Below are 27026 nucleotides of genomic sequence, written 5' to 3' on the forward strand. Positions count from 1 at the left end.
CTCTCTCTTGCTCTCCATAAGCAATCTGTGAATGCCGCGTAACGTTTCCACGCGGAATGGGCACGCAGTGATGTATCGGGCATCCAGCAGTGGGTAGAACCCGCTGGCTGCTTATTGAAATCGGTGCCACTTAAAAGGGAAATAATCCATCACGACGTTTCGATCGCAACACGAGCAATCGTCATCAGGTGGGACACACAGTGGCGCAGCAAATCCCACTGCACATCAACACGGTGGGAGGGCAACGTTGGCCAATTACAGCGTTGCGATCGAAACGTCGTGATCGATTATTTTCTACCTACGTGGCTTTATCGAACGAACCAAAGAGTATGGATTCCTGCAGTCACGAAAGCTTCAAATCAACATAAAAGGGACATTTTCCACGTCAGGTGGAGTATGCGACCACCCCACTGATCTTTATTCGACGCTTATCGCATTCGGTAACTAAAACACATTCCTGCTGCGGAGGGAGCTGGTAGGAACGTTGGGTTGCTCGGTCAATGGCCAGGGTCAACGGCGGCGTGGTGTATTCCGCAAATATGCCCGACTTGTGAGGGCGGGCACAAGCCGGCGTGAGTAGGTTAAACGTTGAGTTTTATAAGGGCACCACGGGGTGACCAGCCCTTCCCCACCCAGCCCCACCCCTCCCACCCCCACCCAGCCCCTCCCCACCCAGCCCCTTCCTCCCCACCCAGGCTACCATGTCCTCACAGGGCAAGTGAGGACATGGTAGCCTGAGTGGGGCACGTGATGCTCGGTCGAGATCCTTCGGGAAAGGTCTCGAAGGGGGGCGTGGCCGAAGGCGGAGCGAGGCCACGCCCAGGGGCATCAAGGGGCAGTCGTGAGAGAGTTATTGGCCCATACTCTTAGGTTACCTGATGACGGGGACTTGTGTTGCCTCCGAAACGTCGTGATTTATTATTTTATTTCTATTATTTTTTTATTATATTTTTTTATTATTTCTATTATTTATTTTTTATTACAGATTTTTACTTACGTGACTTTACCGAAAAAAACCTAAGAGTATGAATCCATGCAGTCATGAAAGCTTCAAATCTAGTTCTTGGCTCGTCTGTGGAATCAAGCCTGGGTCCCGCGTCTCGTCGTCTCTGGGTCTTCGTCTCGAGTTAACTCGCTACTCAGTGTTACCCGCTAGGGAAGTTGTTAAATAAAGGTATTGCCTCCCAGTCCAGAGTGTGTGCCTCCGTGTTGAACAACACTACACGTGTTTGCCTGTGCGGCGTGCTTTACGGGGACCCGCTAATCTGGCTCGTCTTATCCCAGAGCTTCGTTCCAATCATAATAAGTCACACATGGTGGTGGGGGGGGGTGAGCAGGAGGCTTGGCACACTTCCACGGAAAAGTGAGCTAATCTTTGCACGACGCCCGGTAGCCTGCGTGCTTTAAAAACGCTGGATGGTTCTTCCTCCCCGCATAACCAGCTTAACCTCCCCCCCCCCGATCCTTCGATGGAGCTTCAGGAATGGGTCGACTGAACTGTGGGGTGGGTGGCGAGGCCAGGAGATCAACACGTGCGCACACCAAAAGTCCTGTTAGCGAGCACCTATGGCACGTGTTCTTCATTGCAAGGCCGCGGGCAATTGGAGGCCCCTGGTGGCCTTTAGTGCGGCCCTTAATGTGCGGCCCCCGACAATTAAAACACGTGAAAACACCCACACTATCGTGCTGTCAACCCCCAATGGTTTCAAATGTGCGGCGGCACTCACACTGATGATGTCTTATCAGCGAAAGTGCCCCCCCACCCCACCACTGCGTCTGGAAATTCGTGAAGAACACCGACCTATGCCATGGCACCCACCCCATACACTGAACCACAAGGAGCGAGTTGTGACCTTTCGGTCGGGGCCAAGTAGCAAAAGAGGCCCACAACAGGACAACACGAAGGTAAACCAGAAGGCATCGCACCAAAGTGGTGAATTCGCAAATGATACATAAATAGTGAGAATCGTATATTTTATTTTCATCTTAGCAAAACGAGAGCAAGTTCCAGCTCATCAAGCAGCTCACGAATCCGATAAACGCCCCGACGCAACTGAGCCCTATATAGGGGAGGGAGTAAAAGGTGGGGAGAGTTGCAGAACTATTTATAATCCACTGTAGGAGATTGGTTATGGGGGTTGTGCGATCACACTTTACCACGCTGGTCAATGCGGGTTGAGGGGGAGGGGCAGGACTGGTTTTGATCTCACTCGCATCTGATGTTAGCAGTGGCTGATAATAAATTAATGGTTTGGGTTCACAGTGCAGTGCGGAAAGTCATGTATGCACTCGTCTGCCCTGCTGAGACTGGAGATGAGTCACAAAACTAAGTCAGTCTTAAAAGTTGGAACAAAACATCTGTAATTGTGTTCAAACTGTTTGTTCCATGTCATTTTAGTGCCACAAATAGCTTAGGCAATTTATATTCTTTTAGCGTTTAACGTCGTTCTTGCAAAACACATCTATTAAAAACATGAAATAATCGCATGGAATTGTACGAGAGAAGGCGCATAATTGAACACCGTATTGTATGAGCTCAGACGCCTCTGACCAAATCACTCGGAATGCACCCAATCTCGTCCGATGTCAGTAGCTAATCGGTGTTTTGATGGGCGATCAACATGAACAAACCGTGTTATAGGCTACTGTGGATTTATGCTGTAGGCACCAGAGGAGAGTGCCGAAAAATCCATTGCGTTGTACTGTACTATGCTCCCCACTTTCACCAGCCCACACTGACCAGGTGAGGTACAATAAAAAAACCCTTGTGGCATGGATTCACCACAGCGCTACCAGGTTGATTCGTTGTTCCACATTAACATATAAATCGCTGAAAGACTTCTGCATTTTGCAGGTGTTTCAGCTCTTCTAAACCCACAATCTCGTCTGGCCGCACTCTGATTTACCCTCTCTTTACACGTAGCTGTGTGCACACTTGCAAAAAAATAAACCTTAACGAAGCCGAGTGCACGCCAATCCATACACCTACACGCGTTTGAGAATTCGCCGGCTCCAAGAGAACCCACGGCGATAATTCAACCTCCTCTGGAGCCGTAGGAGGATGGACTCTTTCTGGCTACCAGGAATTTGGAGAGGCTCTCGCAACAGCAGCAGCAGGAGCAGTTAGACAGCATGGTACGCAGCTGGCTGCCTTGTCGGCCCTGTCTTCGTCGTATTGGAACTCATCATCAGGTCGAACATCAAGGGTGGAGGTGCTGAGAAGAGGTGGCAGGGAAGGGGTGGCAGCACTGGGGGGTGGGGGGTGCTGAGTGACGTCGGGAAATGAATGAGCGAGTGAATTCATGAAGAGTTTGACCTTCGTTCATAACCATGTGAGCGGACGTACGAGTCATAATTGTACGGCCATTTGTGAATTGGCACAATACCGTCGCAAGTGAAGGCATTGGCTTTCCTGATATGTCAGTGACACGGAAAGGTCTCACAATCCACTGCTGGATGAAGGTATCCCCATGCCATGTAGGTCACGTGAGTTGTTTAACCATTCTTCACTGTGCTAGTGAGTGCGGGTCAGTGTTGTGTGAAAAGCTGAGGACCGGTTCAGATCTCAGTCGCTACTGAGTTTGTCCATGGCCGGGAATCAAACTCGGGTCACCAGATTCATAGGCAGTGTGCTATCCAGTGCACCACAGCATCTGCCGAACATGTATGTGCTATAAATGCAGCAATACACGTGTTTGGCCGAATATTCATTGTCGGTGGGCGCTCTTTACCGTAACATGAGGACACTCAGTGTCACAGAGAGTAATGAGTATAAGATCTGCTGTTGCTGATTAAATTTTAAAAACCTTGGCGATGTCTCTGCATTATATATGTATCCAATATGGCATTGTTATTGTATTGTTTTCCACAGGTCTGCCTTTTTAAGGTGACATTTAGTCGTATTGGGCTCTCACGTGGCTCTCAAGTATCTCACCCATTTGGATGCCTTGCAGTCCAATTGACATGCATGTGGCCCTGTATCAATTGACTGCTGGCCGTGGGGATTGTTGGACCATATACTTTGCTACATGTCTAAGTGCGGTTTTGCTGGAGGGGGCCCATCATCGGTTCAGATATCGCTCGCCACTGACGCAGATTCCTCCAGTCTAAATAAAGATTCTGATTATGAAATTATAATCTAACTCGGGTCGCCAGGTTCACAGCGCAGTTGTGCTAACCACTGCATCCAATGCTCCACCCGCCCCTGCAAATGAACACACGTCTCGCTCTGTAAATCGAACCTGGGAGAGAGACCTCTTAAGACACATTATTCCTTTCATGCCACAGACCTAGATGTAAGCATTGATTTGAATATATGTCAGCAGCTCGATAACCGGCGGACGCGTGATATCATTTAGCCAAGGCTGAGTGTCTGCCTAATGCGACTGCACGCCACCACGCAGACCCTAGGGGGCATTGTGACCTCGCAACTCCACGAACTCGGAACCTTGTTGGTTTGTGCACCGCTCAGTGTCGGATTAGTTATAATCCTAGTAGCAAAAGTAGTTACATATGTTATGGGGCCCGCACTTTCAAGGGCCCCGCGCTAAATGCTTTCAAGCTATCAATTCCGGTTCGGTGATTCTGCACTTGCTCTATTACTATAGTACTACACTGCCTTCAACTTTTATGAACGACTGGGTGTTTAAGGTTAGGGATTTGTTGTATTATCTAGCTGTACAACAAATGGAAAAAAAACAATTACTTTACTATGCAAGTTAAACATTTGTGTTTTAATGTATTTGTGTTTTTTTTATTTAGGGCCTCTTTATAACATATGCTACAGGCCCCGCACTAGCTTAATCCGGCACCGCTACCAAGGCAGTTACAGGTATCACCTTTACACCAATGGAACCTCATTTGCCAGTAAAAAAATATGATAATTGGGTTTTTTTACCCTTCTATCTGCCAACAAAAAAGGTGTCAGTTTTGTTGCCAGATAGAAGGGTAAAACAAACCAATTATCAGGTATCACCTTACTAGAGTCATCCCTCGTTGTTCGGGCAGGGGCAGCAACCTGCGGCTCAGGAACCACATGCGGCTCTTTCATGAATGCCGCTTCGTGACGTCATCTATGAAGGACCACCGATCTCGTATTCACGTGCATTGCGGGCAATTGCAATTGCCCGATGATGCTGGATGTAATTACCAGCGAAACGCCGTACTACTCAAACACATTCCTGCGGAGGGAGCTGGTAGGAACGTTGGGTTGCTCGATCAATGGCCAGGGTCAACGGCGGCGTGGTGTATTCCGCAAATATGGCCGACTGTGAGGGCTAAACGTTGAGTTTTATAAGGGAACCACGGGGTGACCAGCCCCTCCCCACCCAGTCCCACCCCTCCCCCCACCCAGCCCCACCCTCCCCACCCAGCCCCTCCCCACCCTCCCCTCCCCACCCTCCCCTCCCCACCCAGCCCCTCCCCACCCTCCCCACCCTCCCCTTTCCACCCAGCCCCACCCCTCCAATTTTTTGATGCACGACGGACAGACGGACGGACACAATAATCCCCTGTGGGCTGGTGTAACCAGGAGGTTCCTACCAGTAAAATTGTAAATGTTGTGGATTCACTCTTCAACACACCGGTGGGCTAAAGTAAACAAGTAGGCTATTGTGTACTGACGTGACCTTTCAAATTCACCAAATTAAAAAAAATGACATGGCAAAGTACTTACACATAGCAACATCACACCTCACTGGCAGACTATGTTTGTCTGTCTGTCAAAAATACGGTGTTCCGTGTTCGTGATAGCCCTGTGCGATACGAATGGCACGTATACCAAATGTAGTAAAATGTAATTAAACTACGTGTGCAAAATGCTAACCTTGATTTTAAAAAACCTCTGTTTTCACAAGAAATCCGAATAAATGCAAAAGTGCAGGCCAAATGGCCCCTGCATTTAGTGCTGGCTCAGTCGTTCGCCAGTGTTTGTCGTTCCAAGTATTCTGTCGTTCCGAGAAGACCTGCGGATAAGGGTATTGCTGGGACTTTCCGCAGCGAATTGTTTTGGAAACATAAAGTCAAATAAATCGTATCTTGAGCAATAGATAGGGACAAGTAAAACAGATGAGTGCAAGACTTAAAACATGCGTAACGGTGAATAAAAATGAAAAATAATTCATATATATCTTTGTCAATCGACTCCACAACCTTCCGTCATGGGGTTGTTTGATAATATAGCACAACTGTGATCAGTGCGGGTTGGTAAAAATTCCCAGCTGGTGGTGATATCGCAACCGGTCCTGAGCACCACCCCCCTTCACGAACCTGCAATAACCAACGAGATGAAGTATGGATTTTAAAAACTCCATGACTGAAACACCTTTGTGGGCCCTCATACAACAGTGGATTGATAGAGTACTGTTATTAAGTTTCTTTTTCAGTAACACATGCATGCTTGCAATATGAAAAGTATTAAAACGTCCCAGTTTAAATATTCCTGTATGTACGTATAATAGTAACCTAAAATATTGACCCGGGCAACCTCAACAAGACTTTTGCGTAGGGCACTTCCTGGAATGTTTGCTCAGCTAAGTTCTGGTAATTATTGTTGGAGGGCCTACGTCAAATTCACTCGGAATGCGCCCAATCTCATCAGACACTGGAAGCTGAGCAGGGTTGAGTCTGTATTGACAAAGGGCTGTACCTGTTCACAACAAACAAAAAAAGTCATGCACAGGATACTTACAATCTGCACAGATGCCATAAATAGACTCAAGCAATGCATGCTGTCCCAGCAGGATAAATTCACACGGTGTGCCTTTCTAAGGCTTGTATTCATCAACTCCACTGGAATGTGTCTATATCGTATGGATGTGTATAGCCATACCGTATGTGCCCCAGTAAAGACCGAAATCAGCACCCTGCCCCCATTGGGACCACATGTGACCAAAGTGAAAGTGCATGGAGGCACGAGTGGAGGCAACCAACATCTAAATCACGCGTCCATTCCTTCCAGTCGACGTCATACCGGAATCATAGGCACGCCGTGCAGGCCATGCGGTCTTAAGTCCATCATGTACAATATGTATATATTTAGGCTGGGTCGAACACAATGGGAGGCTTTTAGTTCATTCAGACGGGTTGCTATTTCTGGCTAAATCCTAACGTGGGCAGCCAGACTCACCTTTAAGATGTTATTTCCACATTGGCATGCACGCTGGCCAAAGAATGCAGCATTTGTTTTTTAACCAAATCTTTAGCTCGCAATAAAATGGTTCAGCACTAATGGCAGTGTTTATAAAGGCAAATAAAATTGCATAATGCTTTAGTTGCCCAATGAATTGTTATTATTATTATACATTCAATTAAAACGCATGAATATCCAGACAATAATTCCACCATTTCAAAACATTTCGGGTTTGGGATGATAACCAGCGTACAACGCGGAACTCGTGCACATCATTTCACTGGGGTCTCTTAACATTCACTCGACTCGAACAGTTGCACTGCGTGGGACGTTCACCTTCAACGTGAATTGACGGTGTAAAATAATTTTGAACTCTCCTTTTCTGGCTGCGAATTAAGGACCCTCGTGCGGATTATGGGGTTGCGAGGTGAAGTGGGCAGCGGGGATATCTGATGGGATGGATGGAGTTTAAGCCGCGGACCTGCCACTGGGCAGAAAATTAACAGGGGGGGGGGGGTTACTTTGGCAAATTGACCATGCGGCGGCAGTGGACATATTGTGGACTAAGCACTTCGTGATAAGGGCCTTGACAATATATATTGTGGACACTGCAGCATAAGAAGTTTGACCAGATTTATAGAACACTTGGCATACAGCGCAATGCAACGTCATGTCAGGAGGATATTCCTATCACAAGGGTGCTAACATTAAACGTTGGGGCAGCCCAATTACCGTAATCGATTACACAACCATCAGAAACGGCTAACAAATCAGCAAACAATGCCCCTGTAATTTGGTGCGACTTGGCCACAGCATGAACGGTCCGAGTGTAAACCGGCATAATCAGCAGTAAGTTGCCCTTTCATTATTGCCACTCTCCTACCAATTACCATCCGCTCGTACAGCGTGCAGCATGAGCAGTGAGGACAATGGGTTGTAATGATTGACAGAGTCCGGGTCTCTGTGTGGTTTGAGCATGGGTGGAAGAAACCCGATTTTTCCAGCGGCAGGCATTGGGTTTTTTTCTTTAATACAATTAAACCCGATTTCGGGGAATTAACACCTTGTTTAATTAATACGAAACTCTGATCCAGGGCTTAGGCTGCTTCCTGGTCGGTGCTGCTATCGTACTCGGGGGGCCGTCGGGCACGGGGTAGTCGTAGAATGCGGCGGGCAGGCTGGTCTTGATGAACACGAGCTTCTCCACAATCGTGGGCGCCAGTGAGTTCCTTAGCTTGGAATGGACGAGGCCCATCGTTGAGAAGTTGGCGAACTGCGGTTCTGCAATTAGAACCAATTAAACCGGATTTCTCCCAATCTCAGACGATCGGGTTTAATATAAAAAAGACAATTAAACTCCACTGTAAAAAACCCGACTGTGCCACCCTTGGGTTTGAGTAGTGCTATCGCTTTGGCCCAACTCTCTGATGTAGTGGACTGCACAATGTGCTGCTGCACTTGCGCACTCGTGGCAAAACGGCCCGGCGGCAAGCAGCGCCGCGTCACTCCAGTCGGAACTTCTATCGCACCGTACGTAACCGACCGTGCTAATCGGAGGTGCGGACATATATGCGTCAACAAATGTGCCACAGCACTGCACAGAGACCGAAACAAATGACGCGTTAAACAAACAACAAGCGGTTTTGAAGAACAGGAATTAAAGGTTGTATTCTTCAGTTGTCAGAACTTGAAGAAAAGTTTACGCAAAGCAGATGCTGTGATTTGGGGTAATGGTCAATACCATCATCTCGCTTCTGATGTGTTAAAAATTTTAAGGCTGCAATGCAGCTAGTTTGATAATTAGTATCTAAACAGTTTAAGATCAATTTTGATTTAAAGCTTTCGTGACTGCAGGGATTCATATTCTTGGTTCTTTCGGTAAAGTCACGTAGAAGGGAAATAATAACATTATATAAATATAAAACAATACAAATTCTCACGTTTCGACTGCAACACAAGCAATTATCATCAGGTGTGAAATCCAATTGTTTTATATTTATATTATTTTATTTCCCTTCTACGTAACTTTACCGAAAAAAACTAAAATAGTTTAAGATAAATTAACTTTAGGATTTATTTTTTGTCAGATGATTTTACTTAAAAAATGTGATTCTTGGACGCTGTGAAAATGTGGAATGAAAATCTAATCCATCTAAACATTAACGTTCGGAAAGGTAATCAAATGTTTGAATCGGCATTGGAACTTAACCAAGAGCTGACCAATGGCAAAACTGCATAACCGTCAGTAACTATCCAGTTTAATGAGGGAATATTCATGGACGGATCAATGATTCAAAAGCTCGTGACACTTAAAAGTTCATTAAAAAGCAAGACAACCAATGATTTCCTAATTTACAATGGCTTTACATGACCCTGTCAGCCACGACTGCATGTCCATCACTTTGTTAAAGCAATGGATCAAATAGTTATCCTGAATTTCTAGATTTCAACAAATCGTCAGGAGGGGGGGGGGGTGAATCGCATCACTGCGAATGCTTCGATACAGGTGGGCAATAAAAGTTAACAGACAAATGAAAGCCGATGCATGTCCCAATGATTGATGTTCTCAATAGTCATGTGAATGCGGTACTGATAGTGCAACAGTGCAGTTGTAACGTCACAGGAGACAACAAATGAAAAATGAATGTTTATTACGTATCTGAATATTTCTGATTTGGCCATTTGAGTTCGTTTCTACGAGGCGTTTAAGCTTTCTATGGTCGATAGCCGAGTTTCTCAAACTCCAGTCCTCGCGGGCCCAACACGATGCAGCCTTCCCAACTCCTGATCTTCTCCATCATCATCACCATCATCATCCATAATCAATTCACTGCTGGATAAAGGCCTCACCCAGGCAATTGCTGTGACAAAGACAAGATCCCCCATATAGCCAAAACCTATTTTAGAGACAAGTGCTGTTCGTGACCACCAATGAAGGCCGGCACAGCACACGAGGGGGTGGCCAGCACAACGCCCGGCCACCTTTGTCTCCCTAGTGGTGATCTTTACACGCCACAGCAGATAATAATTTGAGGCCGAGTCGACTTAGACGAGGGCCAGGACCGGTTCAGATAATCGTGGCTGGTGTTGGTGGCCGTGAGCGGGAATCGAACTCGGGTCGCCGCGTTCGTAGTTGGCACGCTCACTCCCCACAGCTAAACATGAAATGTGAAACTGTTGTACCACATCTAGCACGAGCTGATTACATCGCTCCATCTCTGGTACACTCCTCGTCGGTTGCAACTCCGTTATTGTTAGTGAATTGTGCATGGTGGGCAAACCATATTGACTGTCAAGACAAGTGGGGGCTTGCGCAGGACACGTCGATAGTACGATGGTTGGTAGTGGAAACTAATGAGGGACCCTTATCATTAATATGCGAGTCAACGCTGCCCTGTGAGGTCTTCGAGGACAAGAGTTTGTTAAACGTCAATTAATATATAGTGCAATTTTCATCTTTCATAAAGCTATTGAAAACGCAAAACATAAGGCACTCCGTGTGGTATGGACAATTGTTCTGTAAAAAAAATATACACTGTAAAGCCAAAACTAAAACAATTGACAAAAATAAAATCCAATATTTTTTAGGTCATAATATAAACACTTTAAAATGGCAGCATTATATATAACAAAATACGCATCACCAAAAATATACAAAATACAGTTAACCATGAAAAGTGCAGCATTAGACAATAACCTTTTTAACTAAATGGGCCGTTGCGTTTTATGCAATTTACATGGACCAAAGCTTGCACATCAAGCACATAAATACAGCATATTGGACTATTAGGAATTCACATTGCCTTCATGCCGAACTTTTAATTTGCTGCTATGAAACTAAAAGATTAATTTGTTAAGATGCATTCTAATTTTAGCACTGAGAACAGACGATTGCAATGTCACCTATTATGGGTCAACGAATGAATGCACAGGCATTGCAAAGGCGAAAGTCAATTTAGTGTGAAGACCATCCTGTATTGAAAAAGAGCTGCCAAATATATTAACTGTTCAAGGTGCAATATGAAACCAAATGTTCATTCATTCAATGGGAAAAATTCAGGTGCACTGTTTTAATCTAAAAAAAAATACTCTACTGAGTGACAGCAGGAATATTGCTTGGGTATTTTACCAGGTAAGCCTTTTTGCACTCTAGTTGCATGTTCATAAAAGCCCCTTTAAATACCTCGACATGACAATTTATACGGACTCGCGCTATAAAATTTGTCATGAAAAAGTTGACGTCCTACTGTGGCCGATCTCAAACAAGCCGAGCCTTACAGAAACAAGCGCCCACGTTTATCTTTGGCCAATTTCTCCAAAATGCTCTCAAACGAGCATTGCGTTGGTACTAATCTCCATTGTCCATCCTGAGCCGGTGGATACAATTCCACAATCACATCCAAAAGTGGCCATACATTTACAGAACCTGGAGGGATGATGAGCCAAGCGGATTTCTGCCCACAACTTTAAACGATGAATTTGTATTGTGCTTCCCGAATTACTGGAAGTGCCCCCCACGGACACGCTTTATCCAACCTGGAGTGCAATAGTTGGACCACGGGACACCATCCAGACGACTCTGGCTGATGGCAGCCAACCGCGCTTACTGCACAACTCTGCGGGGGCCCAGTCGATGGCTCAGGAGCACAGTGGTCAAATTACGGATTCGTTTGAATAGTTCACGTTTGCTTGTCGCAGAAGGGCTTCAAGTGGGGAGGCCCGTAAATTGTAGAGGGCACAGACGACGTACAACAACGAGTCTGGTCGTGGTCAGGAAGCGCAGCGGTGGTGGCGGTGGTGGCGGCAGTGGCAGCAGCGCGCGGGCTTCACACATCAGTGGAGTAGGCCGTGGGGCTGGTGGCTTCCTCGCTCTTCTTACGCACCGTGCGGCGGAACGGCTGCTTCCTCAGGTCTGCCGGGAAGTGACAGTCGAAAGCACGAGTGTCAACAACGCAAGTCGAATCGACAGCTGGGGAGAAACGAGGCTCATTGGTGTGGGGGGCGGGTGCCAAGTCTTCCCCATACGATCACTCGCTCACACACACACGGGAGGAACTCCATGCTGGTGCCAGGATACTAAACAAACTGTAGCATTAACTTAATAGATTTTTTTAGCCTCATGACATGGATTCCTTTGTCAATTGGAGAAACGACTACATACCAATTTTCCGAGAGAAAATCCAAATAGGCATTACATAAGCTAAGATTTATACATTTTTCACTCGTGATTTGTTAATTTCCTAAAGGCGCACGTGCGGCTTGCATTTGAATGGCTTCACCCTGCTGCATACTCAAACGTGTGGAATGTATAATAAGCAGCAAGCAATGCCACAGTTTAACACGTAGGCTTTCGCGACCAATATTATTCATAATAAAGGTTTGTGGGGTTAGATCGCGTAAGTATAAATATTCTGGCAAATCGCCCGATGATGCTGGATGTAATTACCAGCGAAACGTCGTGCTACTCAAATTGTAAATGTTGTGGATTTACTCTCCAACACACCGGTGGGCTCAAGGAGTAACTAATTGGAGCGTTGTTTACGTGACAAACCTTACTGGCTGTTTCGGGTGGTGTAGGGCTACGACACATTTATACTTACGCGATCTAACCCAAAAAAAACCTTGATTATGAAGCAATGCCACAGTTTCCAATATATTTTAATGAAAAAAGTTTTCATGACACCGGAACGAAATTCTCGTGAACACACACACACTTTTTTTTTTTACACACACGTATATTAGCAAGAGTGGTAAGCACAGGCAAGGGGGTTAAAGGCTCACGGGTGTTATGCATAATACATATGAACAGTAAAGAATGAGTGAAAACATGTGAATGAATGAGAGGCAGGGCATCAACAGCTGCAAGCAAAGCTGTGGACAAGTTGCAAGCGTGAAGCATGAATACGATACATTGCTTAAATGTACAACAGGAGGCCGTTATTTGTTAAATGTAACGATCATATGCTAAGTAATACGTACAACTAATGACAAAATACTCCATCCCAATACAAGCCCACGGCGTAGGAGCCGCAACGGGCAACCACTGAAACCTGCTTGACAATTCACAGCTCGGTTCTTATTTGAGCATCCTCTTCCTGGATGACACCAAGCAAAGCAAAGCTTATTGAACTCAAAATACTACGTGGTTCTCATCTACTTAAAAACAAACTTTAGCCAATACTATAGTATACTCCACCTTCCCCACTAACACTTCAGCCATTACTGCGTCGAACACTACTGCTTCTACTCTTTTGAGTTTGGTCAAGTTATTTTATACTCTTTTTAGGTGCTTGTGCAGTCGGGTTGTTGGATGGCACAGGGATGCAAGTCATTACGTGCATTAGGCACCCACTTAAATGGGCAATTCCGTGCCTGTGGGAGGCAATACAGCAAATCGGTGTCGAAGATTTTATACGTGCGGTGTCCGAGTTGGTGCAGTGTTCTTCAACTTTAGCGCGTAAACTTTCGGAGACCACCCAAAACTATTTACACCTACATTAAAAAATAAAAAAAAGTTTAACTGGACAACCATCCCGAGCAGGAACCTCATGAAAAACGCAGTTTTGAAACTCGGGATCTCTTCTGGGTAACGATTTAAATTCGCATTACCATTGGTGCAACTACCTACTGCCAATGCTCTTCTTGCTGTGTGTTTATGGTGCTCTTTGGCTGTATTATGCCAATTGCCAAAGAGCTGAATGTTTGTTATTTCTTTCCCACCGTCCATCACGTTTTTTCAGCGACAGATGCCAGCTCAGGATGCCCAGCGGAGCAGGCAAAGTGCCGCGTCGGGGATTTTCACCGGTAAACAAGTGTTGCGCCATTCCTGTAAGTTGGAGTTCATAAAAATCCCACGGGGGTCTTTTTCATCGTCCAGAGCACCCCGCGTGCAACTAAACATGCAGATCTGGGTTTTCACTGGCACAGAGGCGGCTTCTTTTTTTTATATAATTCATGACCCCAGTGAACACATGGTGTGCACACCAGAGATTCTGGGGAGATGTGTCAATACGATTCTGATTTGGTCACATGGTCGTCCAACACGGCCACCTCTTCCAGTAAGAGATGTTGCTGCTTTGGGGGTACCAGAGAGGAACACTGTATTCTAAAAACGTAATGCTAGCACAAATAAACCCTGACCAATGTGGGCACCAACACCACCATACATTTAAAGGGGGTCACAACCGCTCATGCAATATAAACTTGGACTTCCTTTTTCCAAAAGGGTGTGTGGGGGGCATTGAATCCACCCCATTATCGTCGTCGGCAACACAACTCGTACTACGTTTCTCATCATAATCAGCCATGGTCAATCCACAGCTGGATGAAGGCGCTATCTCACACCGTCCTGCGGTGTAACAATCCACCTAGTACACTGCATACTTCCAGATTTCATCGCGCCTTCTCCGTAGCGGACGTACTCTCAGGCACGTTTGCATATTGTACTATTGTCATGATTTAATCGCGATACAGACAGTAAGGACTCCATTTCCTATCGTCACTGCCGATGTATTTTTCTTTCCGATCATTAATATGACTATCACTAACACAATTACATTACAGCATATGAGCCTAGTACACAGTAGCCCAATTAGCCTGTAGTTTTACAATCACAATACTGTTATTTGTATGTCGGAACCCCATTAGCTTATATTGTATCTACATTCCCACTCCGTCAGTGGCAGGCGAGCCACGTGTCGTGTGCCTGTCTCGGTCACACCCAGTTCCCCAAAAAACCACCCACCCCATGTGTCATGAGCACCACAGCAGTTACTTCCCATCATTTACAAATGTATCCCTTCACTGACATTACATTTTTTTCCCCTTCTCCACAGCAGCAACGTCTGACGAGTCGAGTTTTCAAGCCAAGAACGCAACCGACGAAGCGCTCCTTAAAATAGCGAAGTGCGTCTCTCCCACAGTCGTGGACAAGGAACACAGTCTCGCTCTGAGCAGCTGTGACCATGACAGAATTTCGGCACGTGCTTGCACAAATTGTTTTGCGGTTGTTGCGTGTGTTTTTTAAGCTTTCTAAAGATTTGCTTTTTTAACATTTGTTCAGGCGCGAGCTCCAATTGTTCCCCTGTCCTCAAATGAATATGGCAGAGTATGGTGTTGCACTCGGTAGCATGACGGCAAGAGAGGCGTTGCAAACCAGCGCCGCCTTCGTATCAGACAGCCTGGACAATTAACAAACATTTTCGCTACAGTTATTGAAGCAAATAAAATGCCCTGCATTCTACGCCCCCAGAAATGTTGTTTATGAATTTATTTCCACTCAATTAAATATTTTTCACGCAAGTTTAATGTGATTAAATTAAAAAAGTTTAGTTGTTTATTTTTAGTGTCTTATTGTAAACTAAAGGATACTCCAAAGGCAGTGGTTGCCTGCAAGTAATTACGCAACAAGCAAGGCGATGAGAACTGGGACTTTAAAAAGCATCGTGAGACGTACAAAATCAGCTTCAAGTACAGTTTAACATTATCACAAATAATAGTTTAAGGACCTTTGCAATCCACTGCTGGCTTAACGTCGACGGTTCAAATGTCGCATCAGTCATGGGGGTTTGTTTGACCGTACTTCACCACGCTGGTCAGTGTGGATTGGTCAAGGAGGAACAGACCCAGGACCGGTTTAGATATCACTCGGCCTCTACGGCAGGGATTGACATCCAGTTTCACCCACCCAGAGTGCTAATCACTGTTTACAAATAAACACGCATTCTTACAAAATTGAAACGGTGAAAGGCAAGATAACAACCAAATCAACTGGCCAACATCACCTCACTCTGCTTAATATACATAATGCGGCATTCACAGTCTTGTAGACCTCTTAGCTTATGTAACAAATGCTTTAACGCTTCTTTTGAAGGTTAATCCAAATGAATATGACGCTATGTATTTTGGTAATTGTACATCATTTACTTTCAAGGAATCAAAGGATGATGTAGCCTTGTTGATGCTGACCTGTGCCGTTAAGTTGCATGCAGTTGTATGCAAGCCACACTGAAGGCTGAAAGCAATAAGTGCCACTCTTTGGTTAGAATGATGGTTTTTCGGTTAAAGTCGCACGCACAGCAAGCGGACTGATATACAGGAATCAGGAATATGATTGCATTTGTCGAAATAAGAAACCAAAAAGAAAGTAGTCTTGTGCAAAAGTTGCTTGACCTGCAGGACATTACCATACACCAGAGAACGAACCTGACTGCCATGGACAGTTCATTGACGGTTATTTTAACACTGCTTAAACATTGTAAGGGTTACTCTCTGACAAATACTGCTCCGTACGTCAGCTGATGAGCCCTCAAACGAAAAGCTTCAGTCGATGATCTGCGTGGTCAAGCTACGCCCTCCCGAGTCGGGGAGCATACACATGGCCGTTAACGTCGACGGCTCAAGTTGAATAATTATCGAACGACTGGCCGACTTGCTTAAACGACCAACTCATCAACTCCTGATTCCGAGTCAACACTCATCGCGTTCCGCGGCAGCAAACAAAAAAAAACACGCGGCATGCAAAGCATCGGCGTCGCATCGCGCGCGTGGAAGCTGCAGACGCATTTCAGGCGCGGCGAGGGCGGAGGACTCGCCCCGAGGACACCACCTGGGGGAAAAGCGCTTGCTCGGCTGTCCGCTCGCTCCCTCGCACGCTCACCACCCCCGCCCACCACAACCCCCCCCACCAAGGACCCACCACCCCATGACTGCCGCCGCAGCGGTGGAGGGGTAAGATGGCCGAGACGGGTGCAAGCGCGTGGGGTGGTGGTGGTGGTGGGCGGGTGGGCGAGAGGGGAAGCGCAGCGTTGCGCTCTTCCCCACGGCACCGTTCTCAGGGGGGGGTGCTCCGCTACGCTGCCCTGTCCTCGGCCGCTCCTCTTACCCTTGAAACCCCGTTTGCTTTGAAGGCAATTTTTTTCAAGTCTAGCGGGTAAGAGAGGAAGAGGGGGAAAGGTAAATTAAATTATTAAGTCACATTAACAGTTTTGTAAAGTGTTGCCCTGCAAATTATATCCAGTACCTCTTGCTGTTGTGTCAAATTTGTTTTTGCTATCCGTTTCCAAGAACCAAGGCAGGGTTGCTAGGAATCGTAATTTATTCGCTCTTTGCGTGTAATAAATTCTGTAATATTAAAATATTTTAATATCTCATATATATATAGTTTAAATATCCTCCAGCAGAGGGAAAGTGTCTGACCCGGTGTATCGATAAGGCCAAACACATAGGATCGATATGAATACGAGGTTCTTTCATCCTAAATGCGAGGTTAATTAAGGAGACTGGGTCTTCTTCGCTGGAACTCTTTTAGGCTACGGTTCAAGCAGCATGATGAGTTGAAGGAAAAACCATCACCGGTAGAGGCAGGCAAACAGCGGTCAGCTGTGAAGTTAGTGTGACAACATGGGATGGGAATGAGTTATCAGTGATAATGGAACAATAAACAACCAAATGAGAAGACAATGAACATGAATCATCATTTCAATTGGAGGTACCAAACAAGGGAGCAAAATGTGACAATTAAAAACGACATGCAATTGTATTCCAAGCAAATGTTTTTCACCCCAGATGTACACTTACATCAGCTTGTGTAGAGAATAAGCATTTGTGTGTTGAGGTTGTGACAATGTCAATCGTTAATGCGGCATCGATTCACGTCCGTATAAATGATGTTGTTCGTTTTCTTGCATGTGGTATGTTAATGAGTTCACGTGACCCCTGTATTCACTTGAGGTCGCTAATTTCATCACAATGTAAGACAAACCAGATCAGGTCGCAACCCTGAAAACCAACCTTTAATTGAATTAGAAGGGGATTGAATTTTTCCATCCCTAATTAACATCGTCACACATAACATGTGTGCATTTATGTCTAAAAACATAATTATATGCATTATGTATGTTCTTGAGCAGCATAAGCCTCAAACCACTCTAGTATTATTGTTGTTGTATCTTCACTACTTTAACAGGGGGCTCACACGTACACAAGTCAAGACTATTACAAGGTGGAAAAACGTAACTAAATTATTTTTATTTTACCAGGTAAGGCCCAGAGCTATTTTATCATAAGCGACCTGGCCACAAATGATAGCTCAACGAAGTGGCTTATCATGTGGAAATGTATAGCAGCCAAACACTCTGAATGCGCGTTTCTAAATGAGGAGGGAAAAACCGGAGGACCCGGAGAAAAATTCACGTGACCATGAAGAGAACATGCAAACTCCATACATACAGGCAGTCAGGGTCGGGGATCGAACCCACGACCTCCACGGAAAAGGAAGAAGCAGAGGACCTGGTCAGGAAAGTGGTGATAGGGAAGTAGAAGAATCAGAAGAAGAAGCGAGCTGCGCCGGAAGGGGTTTTTGAGAACGCTTCGCCCCAACATCAGGCCCCGCGCGCACGGACAGGAGCCAGGCAGCCGTGGAGCGGAACCACGGCAGCTGCGCGCAAGAGGGACAGGAGAATCGTTCAGCACCAACACAAGAGAGGGGACAGCATCAAAGACACGGCCAAACAAACGTGCGGGGGGGGAGGGGCGTTTGTGAATTTACCCACGCCCATTCGGAGGCACGGATTTCTAAAAACCCACATTGGTCAGTAATGCTGCCGGAAATTAATATATGTATAAATATATTACGATAGATCAATACATTCAGAGGGAGCTCCCCAGGGCAGCTGGGGACACACTCAATGCAATGTGGTTATAATTGTAAATGCCGTCGATTCCCCCTCACCTCACTATCACTGCCTTCTTGCTGCCAGATCCGGTAGCTATTGCACGGTCAACACGTGACCTCCAAAGTCGGTCCCTAATCTACCGCTCAGAGTTGTAAGTTTACAATGAGGACGTCGATATTGAGGCTCCCTCCCACACTTCGCTTCCTATATGAGATGGTACCTGCATCGCAGATGACTAGATGATGTGAATATTAAGCGACCTTGGTGCTCCCGTTGCCGTTGTTATAGAACTACTGCTGGCTGCTTGGATGGTCCATGTAGTTGATTCAGGCTGATGATCTTGAGCAGCACTTTACAAATAATTATGACAATGATAATGCTATTCATTGCTTGATGATGAGTTATATCAGTCTGATGATATTAAGTCTGACAAGGTGTACATGTGCCCATGCTATGGTCGATATGCCCCCTGCGGAAAACCTTTTTAAACACTCTTGACATTCTAAGCGTTACAACAGAGATGACAATCAAGGAATCATGGGAAGGATGAAACAAGACCAAGAATTGGAAGGAAAGAGGAGGAGGATGGAAGGCTTTTAATATATAAAGGTCTCCTCATGCCGTATAGCGTGGTGAAAGAGATGCCTTGACCATATTTCACCATGCTGGGCAGTGTGGTGATGGGGAGCAGGACCGGTTCAGATATCAATCGTGGCCTGGAACCCAAATGAGGTCGCTGGGTTCGGAGCAATAACCCACTTTAACATGGAAATTTGCATTTCGATTACATCGCTGGTGTTTTCGATGACTTCAGCATGAGGAAACCCCACTTTAACTTGAGCCATTGTTCACACAAGCACGGGTGCATCCTATTGCATACTGTGTCTGTCACCGAACAGGGCCTTAACAAAGAGAGCAGTTCATGCTCGGGGTTGCCATCAATGAATTTGCACTTTCCTACTCGGAGCGTACAAATTAATCAGAGGTCAGGAATGTATTTCTGTAAAATGTTTACGATGGGTGTTTCTTTTTTGGTCTGTTATAAAACCTGCCGTAGACTTTTGCCCAGCAATGCATATCAGGAAGAGGTGTGGCCAGCACCAGACATGCCCGGCTGCCTTCGTCTCCCCAGTGCTGATGACGTTGGGAGTACTTCAACAGGTGCTCATTCACACATTCACAATACAAGTACATGCAGCACGTAAAGTTAATTAAATGTATATAACACAAATAAAATACACTACACACGTAAATACACAAACCCAAGTGCCACGTACCACAAGCACACTCACACATGCACAATGGTCTTCATAACAGAATATTTTTCGCAAAGAAAGGAGTATCGTGACACGGGTGCATATGTGGTGATTGGTTAGGGTATGTATCTGTGAATACTTGTGTGTATGTATGAGTGCATGGGTGAGAGGGGGCGAGTGTGTGAGAGGGGGTGAGTGTGTGTGAGCGTTGGTGAGTGTGTGTGAGCGTTGGAGTGAATGGATGTGTGTGTAAGGGTAAATCTGGGTGAACCAATGTGTGTGTGCGAGTGAGCGGCTGTATGTCTGCACGGGTGAGTTTTAGTGAACCAGCGTGCAAATAAGTATTGCCGAGTGGGAGCGAGCGGGGGTGTGTGCACGTCTACAATCGGGTGAGCGGGTGTGTACGAGTGTTTGCGAGTGGTGGACGAGCAGGTACGTGTGACCATGCGTGCGTGAGTGGGGCTGAGCGGGCGTTCAAGAGTAGAGCTAAGTGGGAATTGCATATGTGTATGTTCGTGCGTAGGATTGAGCGCAAGTGTGTGCGAGTGGGCAGCTGTGGCCTCTGACCTGTGATGATGGAGTCGATGGCGCCATCCTTGCCCTCGTACATCGTGCGCTTGTTGCCCTGCTTCTTGGTCAGCTCGGCGATGAGATTCATCTGCTGACGCTTACCCTTGTCGTTTGCCGACATCTGTACCACAACATGTCAGGGATTTACATTGTATGTATTATTAATTACAGACATAGGGCATCGTATGAAGGTGTTCACACACTTACAAATGTATTCAACACACATTATATACACGTTCATGCATACATTGCAACGTGCATATATACCATGTACATGGACAATAATGTGCAAATACAGTACGTACACACGCGCACTAAGCAACAACAAAGATCCCCCAGTATAGCCTCATCAGACTGTTGGAACAAGTGCTGTTAGCGAGCACCTATCAAGGCCAGCATAGTACACGAGGGGGTAGGTGGCCAGCACCATGCCAAGCCACCTTTGTCTCCCTGGTGGCGATGGCACTCATTTGAGGCCGAGTCGACCTAGGGAAGGCCCAGATATTAGTCACCGGTATTGGCCGTGAGCGGGAATTTAACTCGGGTCGCCGGGTTCGTAGTGCAGCACACTAACTGCTACACTACCACTCCCCACTCACACAAACACTGACAATGCTTATGCACACATGCACCTACATTTTTCTCCTCCTTGGCTGCCTCCTCCAGCATCTGTTTTTTCTCCTCCTGCAAGCGTCTCGACTCATTCTCCTTTTCCGCTTTCTGCCAGAGAAGAGGGCACATGCGGGGGAGTGGGGGGGTACGGGTAAACAGAGGAGCTCTATCAGGAAACCTTGTTCAGTGAGAACTCCCACACTACCCAGCCACTCCAAGGTTGCGAACGATTACATCCGAGCACATGCCATGGTCTGAGCGCATGCTTTGTCTACGCGGACCAGGAGACAGGGGCTGAGATGTTTTTGGATATTTTATTAAAGAATGCACACTCCTGGTTTACTCCCACACAGAGCAACGGGACTCAGAAAGGAATTAGACGAATATTAAAAGGAGCGTGTCCATGTAAACGAGTGTGGAGACTAGGCCGAGTCAAACAATACCTGTATAGTAGACTTATAGCCTAGGTTATGTCACCGACGAACATGTGGAGTTTTTTAAGAAAATTAAGGACTTGCTATTCATAAAGAAAAAAAGTTATGCAATATGAACACCTCTTTTTCTAAAATACATTATCATTACCAATTGAATTATATATAAAAAAAAATCAAATAGACAATGTGTGCCAATGTAAATAGTATTAATCAGACGTTTTTATTTGACAAAATTCGCTTAAAATTATCAGAACAATATTGCGTTGTGTCAAGTTTACAGTAAAACTCTGACTCGTTAACGGTTTCACAGTTATGCTAAATTGGCACAGTACCAACGCACTAATTTGGCTCCACGAGTCCTTGGCATTTGCAGCGACAACTAAGACTTTCCGCTTTCCCCTCCCCTCGTTTCGCCCCTTGGCACAGTAAACTCCGTGGCAGCAGTGCGCGCGCGCACAGATAGAGTTTCACTTAGGGTTGCGGAGGACAGAAATAACAAAGGTGGGACAGCTTCACGCGGGAGTCGCGGGGCCCTGTGCCAAGACGACGCATGGAGGAGGCACAAATCATCCGCAATTCAAAGCGGCTGAGAATATGGAAACCAGTGGTGGGCAAATTTGGCCTCGTGGGGTCTGCCAAAAACAGGGCACTCGTTTTCACAAAAGGTGCGCCCACGCTGCCGTTTCCTTGTTTATACGCAACAATACATTTTTGCCTGAATGCAAATTAGTTAGCCCTTTACAGTCTGGTGGAATGATTTTTTTTTCAGAGCGTGCATAAGAAATACCAACGATGGTCCGAGTCTGCTTACAGCTGATTGTGGCGACTGCACCAGAGCACGATTCGGTGGTAACGAACCCGAATCCATTTGGATCCTTGGCGAACAAAATAGATATCCTCCACGCACCTGCTTGTTTGGCTTGAATGTGAGCCGTAACACGTGCCTGGCCTGGAATATTTACTCAGAGCCCATTTTTGTATTACCCACCATGAAAGCAGTCACGCTTATTTAAACGAGCACCTTGTGCATGCACGTGTTTACGTGTACCTGTACAGAAGTACAACACAAAATAGTCACTCGTGTCGTTTTAGAGAATACAAATGCAAAGCAGATAAGCAGACTGTCTCCTTCGTATATCTGTCTCACCACATAAAGACTTTTATTGTTTTGTACCCGAGTAGATAACTGATCAGCCATGTAGTAACTTCAAGTAGATATCAACTAAAAGTATTGTGCACTATCGTTGCAATTCCAGATATCAATTACAGGGGAATTACCTAACTAAAGTGGACATTCGAAGACCATGTGATATCTTCTTCTAAGCCAAAGTATATCGTGGAGTCAGCTACTCAGATTTCTTTCACCGTGTGCTTCTGTACTGTGCAACTTCTCGAATCACATCCCCATCTTCGTATCTCGTTCCATCGCTTCCTCCCATCTCACCCATGTGACATGAACCGCAATAATAGACCATTGGGTGTTGTTATCAAGGCCCAAATTAAAACTATCCAGATGAAGAGTAAAATACCTGAGGTCTCTGTTGTAAACGAGATACTCAGCCTCAATTGGGTCTCATCTGACTACACACACATGGTCAAACACAAAGTGTATTTACAGCCGTTACCTTGAACGCATTCACAAATCGGGAGAACACTGGGAAGAAGTTGGAAGGAGGCATCGTCTTGGGAGTTTCGCCAAAGTATTCCACGGCCACCTGAAAGGCATCCTGGGAAAGGAGGAGTGATTTCTGGGTAAGACTGGCTGGCTGCAGATACATTTATAAGCTCTATAAATTCAAATGTAATTGTAATAGATGCTACATTATCACGGTATATCATTACCAAGCACAGCTGCATATTAATGTACATTTTATGTTGTATTCACATTAATAAGAAGAATATGCTTGTTAAATGTATACTATATTTTAAAATAGGGTGGAGCGATAGCACAGTGGTTAACATACTGTGCTGTAAACCCAGTGGTGAGGCCTTCATCCAGCAGTGGATTGTCAAAGGGCTGCATATTATAAGTATTATATACATGGAAAATATATATACTACTGCACCGAGACCAAATACTTTTCACAAACGCCTGGTCTCCTCTATACTGTTCGGATGGTAAGAAATTGACTCATACAGTATACAACATTATGAGAAACCACATAATTGCATGTCAGACTGACGCAGTCGACTGTGCTTCAAGGTCAAAGCGATTTCCTGCTCAAAGGAGCATTGAGGCGATGCTCATCTCCTGTCAACAACCCTGCACAGCCAGTGGTGAAAATCGCATTGTCCTATAGCAAGGGCGAGTCTAATCATAGGAAAATCGCTGTTGATTTCCCCGCAAAGTGGTACTGATTTACCAACCCTGGACGGATGCTGGGCTGAGTAAGCACCCAACCGGAATCGCGAGCCACTCACTCTACCGCTGAGCCATCTGAGTACAGATATCAAAGTGAGGGATGATGGGTAGTGGGCGTGGAGTCAGGTGGCCTTCTCTTGCATGACATTCATGACCCTACGCCGCCTGCGGTATAACGCTGACGTACAAAATAAGGCCCGAGCGGCTGTGGACGCTGGCAAGGATGACCAAAGAAAACTCTGTGCCACCCGAGCGGTTGGATTAGCGCAGCGGAGGCGGTGTCGTACCTTTGCAGTGTTGGCGTCGCCGACGAGGCGGTTCAGCGTGTCATCGTTGGCCTCAATGAAGCGGCGCAGGCCAACGTTGGACTCGTGCAGGGCCGCCTCGCGCTTGGTGGTCTCCATGCCGCGCTGCAGCTCACGCACGTCCTGCATCACGCTGTCCATCGACACTGCGGCGCCGACACCACCATCATCGCAGCAGCAGCACCAGCAGCAGCAGCGCCAACAGCACAGACAACGATTATGACTGTTAATTCCAGTTTCTACGTCAATGACAATCTAGTGTACCGATTAAACAAATCGATTATCGGTTCACAATACATTTGCTGGTCTCGCACTGACCAGCGTGATGAAGTGTGAAACAGGTCACCAGCGTGGTTACCACGCTGCGCTATGAACCCGGCCACCTGACTTAAGATTCCCAACCACAGCTAACATTGGTAGCAAGTGATATTCGAACCTGTGCTAGGTCCCTTCTTCACCAACTCGCACCGACTAGGGTGGTGATTTATGGCCAAACAAACCCCTCACCCCCCACCCACCCACCCCATGGCCGACAAGGCATGGGGGAGTCCTTCATCCCGCAGTCAATTGACAAATGGCCTTAAAACGCGTAGTTATAGGTTCCCTCCGCTCTATGTGGGTTCGGTTTGTCCAATTTTGCGTATATATCTGGCAAACCTATTTCTACCCAAAATCTACTGCATGTAGTTTGAATTTACTAAATAAGGCTATGCAGTCAGACGTGGCACAACGTTGTGTGTAGGTATTGTGTGCGCGACTCAGCAGGCAGCTGTTTTGTGAGGTTTCGCTTCGTGCGCCTGTTTTTTTCCCCCGAACGCATCTGCCGCATGAAGCGGGGGAAACCTCTCTGTGCATTACAATTTAAATCCGTTTACACGGTCTCAGAGATATGATAAAAACGCTAAAAGTAGCACAAATGGGGGGAGAGATGGGGGTGGCACCTGCTGCGGCCTTGTCAAGGAAGCAGAGGTCGCAGTAGAAGGAGGCCACCTCGGGGAACTTGGTGTGCACCACGTCGGCCAGGTAGTGCAGCAGCGTCAACTTCCTGTCCGTCGACTTGGTGTCCCCGAGCTGCCGACAGGGACAGAGCACGTGGGTCACGCGGGGTGGGAGGGGGGTGACGCTGTGCACAAGAGACCGCGAGACGCTCCGCTTGTAGCGCAACAAGGCGGTGTCTGTAGCGTGAAGGAGGTAGCAGGTCGCTGACCTATCTGTAAAGATTTGAGCATTTCTGCTCTCTCACACGCGATTTGATCTCTATGCAATTCGTTTTTGTGTTTTCCCACATGCAAATAAAAACAGCTATCGTCTTGAATACATGCACTTCAGTTTGTGTTCCGAGATATCCGGCTTGAGGTTTATTAATGTGGTGTGACTCAAGTGTACCACGACAGCACTGATGTGATGTCATGTTAACGATGTTATAAAACATGAACCACGACATCACTATACCATAGCTGAAAGTCACTTGATAAAAATCACACTATCGTAATACCTCCCTGTGCACTGAACATCATTCACACCCTTCGGATGCTGCATATTAGTTCATTGTGATATGAACACCAACCACACCCTTGCCAAAATCTCCACAACCAGCTTCATAGAACACCCAACCCAACAACCACTTCTGCTTTCCCCTGTTCAAATAATGGCAAATTTATTTTTTTCGATCATATTTCCACGTTGCCTTAGATTCTAACGAGTGGGGGAAACAGCTGGGGATTTCCAACAGATTACTATCTTTTGCAAATGAGACGATCCTGGGTCTATTGAGTTCTCACCTCCATTAAAATAAACTCCCACTCCACATCAAACTTCACAAACAGGCAACACAATTTTTTCGTTCCTCCCTTAAGAATCAACTTTTTTCAAAAGCGTATCCCTCCAATACTTCCTTTCCTCGTCCTTAAAACCTTAACCATCTTCCCCCTTTCTAACCTCGCCCCTCCCTTTCCCTATCACCCTTCCTTGCCATCCCTCCCCAACACTCAAACCCCATCAGCCAATACTAATGTACAATTTATAATGTTTGTAAAGCGCTCTCACAAAAGCGCTTTATGAAAGATACGTGTAGCACTGTGGTGTGGGTTACGTCTTCCTCCAGTGAGAGAAGAGGATTCACTCACGAGGTCCAGACTCTGCAGCTTGAACCCGTACGCCACCCCCCTCTTGCTGCTGTTCATGTAGTTTCCAAACGCCAGGACGAGCTGCGTGCAGCAGAGACAAACAAAGATTACCCCTCCCCCTTTAGTAGACGGTTGAGGCAAAAGCTGTTCGCGAGCACCTATTAAGGACGGCACGATGCTCGGAAGGGGTGGCGTGGCCAACTTGGGTTATGGTGCTGTGAACATCGACACTGAGACAAACAAAATTTCAAGGGGCTCTGGGATGTGTTGAAGGCGATTGTAGAGATAGCGCTAGGATCAACATGAGGGCTAGTGTTGGTGGCTGGTAGGCCCGTTGGTTAGGGTCAGTGGGGGACTAATGCTATTCTAGATTTGAAGTTTCCGTGACTGCAAGGATCCATACTCTTTGGTTCTTTGGGTAAAGTCATGTAGGTAAAAAATAAAAAAAGACAAAATAAAAATGTACTTTTTTTTTCTACCTACATGACTTTACCGAAAGAACCATAGAGTATGGACTCATGCTAGTTGATGGTTGGCTACTGGTTAGGGTTAGTACT

At 46.1% G+C, this 27026-nt stretch overlaps 1 protein-coding gene and 1 long non-coding RNA gene across 7 annotated transcripts in view; one reads left to right on the forward strand and one right to left on the reverse strand.

Moving 5' to 3' along the window:
• LOC144943444 (uncharacterized) overlaps window positions 1-13882 on the forward strand; it is a 37785-nt gene extending 23903 nt beyond the window's left edge. Inside the window, exon 3 of the long non-coding RNA XR_013639499.1 lies at window positions 13870-13882. This is a non-coding gene — a long non-coding RNA (uncharacterized LOC144943444). The remainder of the gene's footprint in view (window positions 1-13869) is intronic.
• Window positions 9644-27026, reverse strand: part of LOC144943441 (formin-like protein 2) — a 58873-nt gene continuing 41490 nt past the window's right edge. Inside the window, exons 21-28 of one of the 6 annotated variants that reach the window (XM_078870862.1) lie at window positions 26470-26550; window positions 25285-25414; window positions 24326-24489; window positions 23302-23403; window positions 21267-21350; window positions 20733-20751; window positions 20628-20654; window positions 9644-12041 (exon numbers count right to left, since the gene is read on the reverse strand). In XM_078870862.1, coding sequence (XP_078726988.1) covers window positions 11956-12041; window positions 20628-20654; window positions 20733-20751; window positions 21267-21350; window positions 23302-23403; window positions 24326-24489; window positions 25285-25414; window positions 26470-26550 — 693 coding nt within the window. In that variant the 3' untranslated portion in view covers window positions 9644-11955. Of the gene's footprint in view, window positions 12042-16806; window positions 17054-18418; window positions 18567-20627; window positions 20752-21266; window positions 21351-23301; window positions 23404-24325; window positions 24490-25284; window positions 25415-26469; window positions 26551-27026 lie in introns of those variants that run through there. The other 5 variants (XM_078870861.1, XR_013639498.1, XR_013639497.1 and 2 more) reach the window with 5 other exon arrangements.

This window comes from Lampetra fluviatilis, chromosome 31 (genome assembly GCF_964198595.1).
Source record: "Lampetra fluviatilis chromosome 31, kcLamFluv1.1, whole genome shotgun sequence".
Lineage (NCBI taxonomy): Eukaryota > Metazoa > Chordata > Hyperoartia > Petromyzontiformes > Petromyzontidae > Lampetra > Lampetra fluviatilis.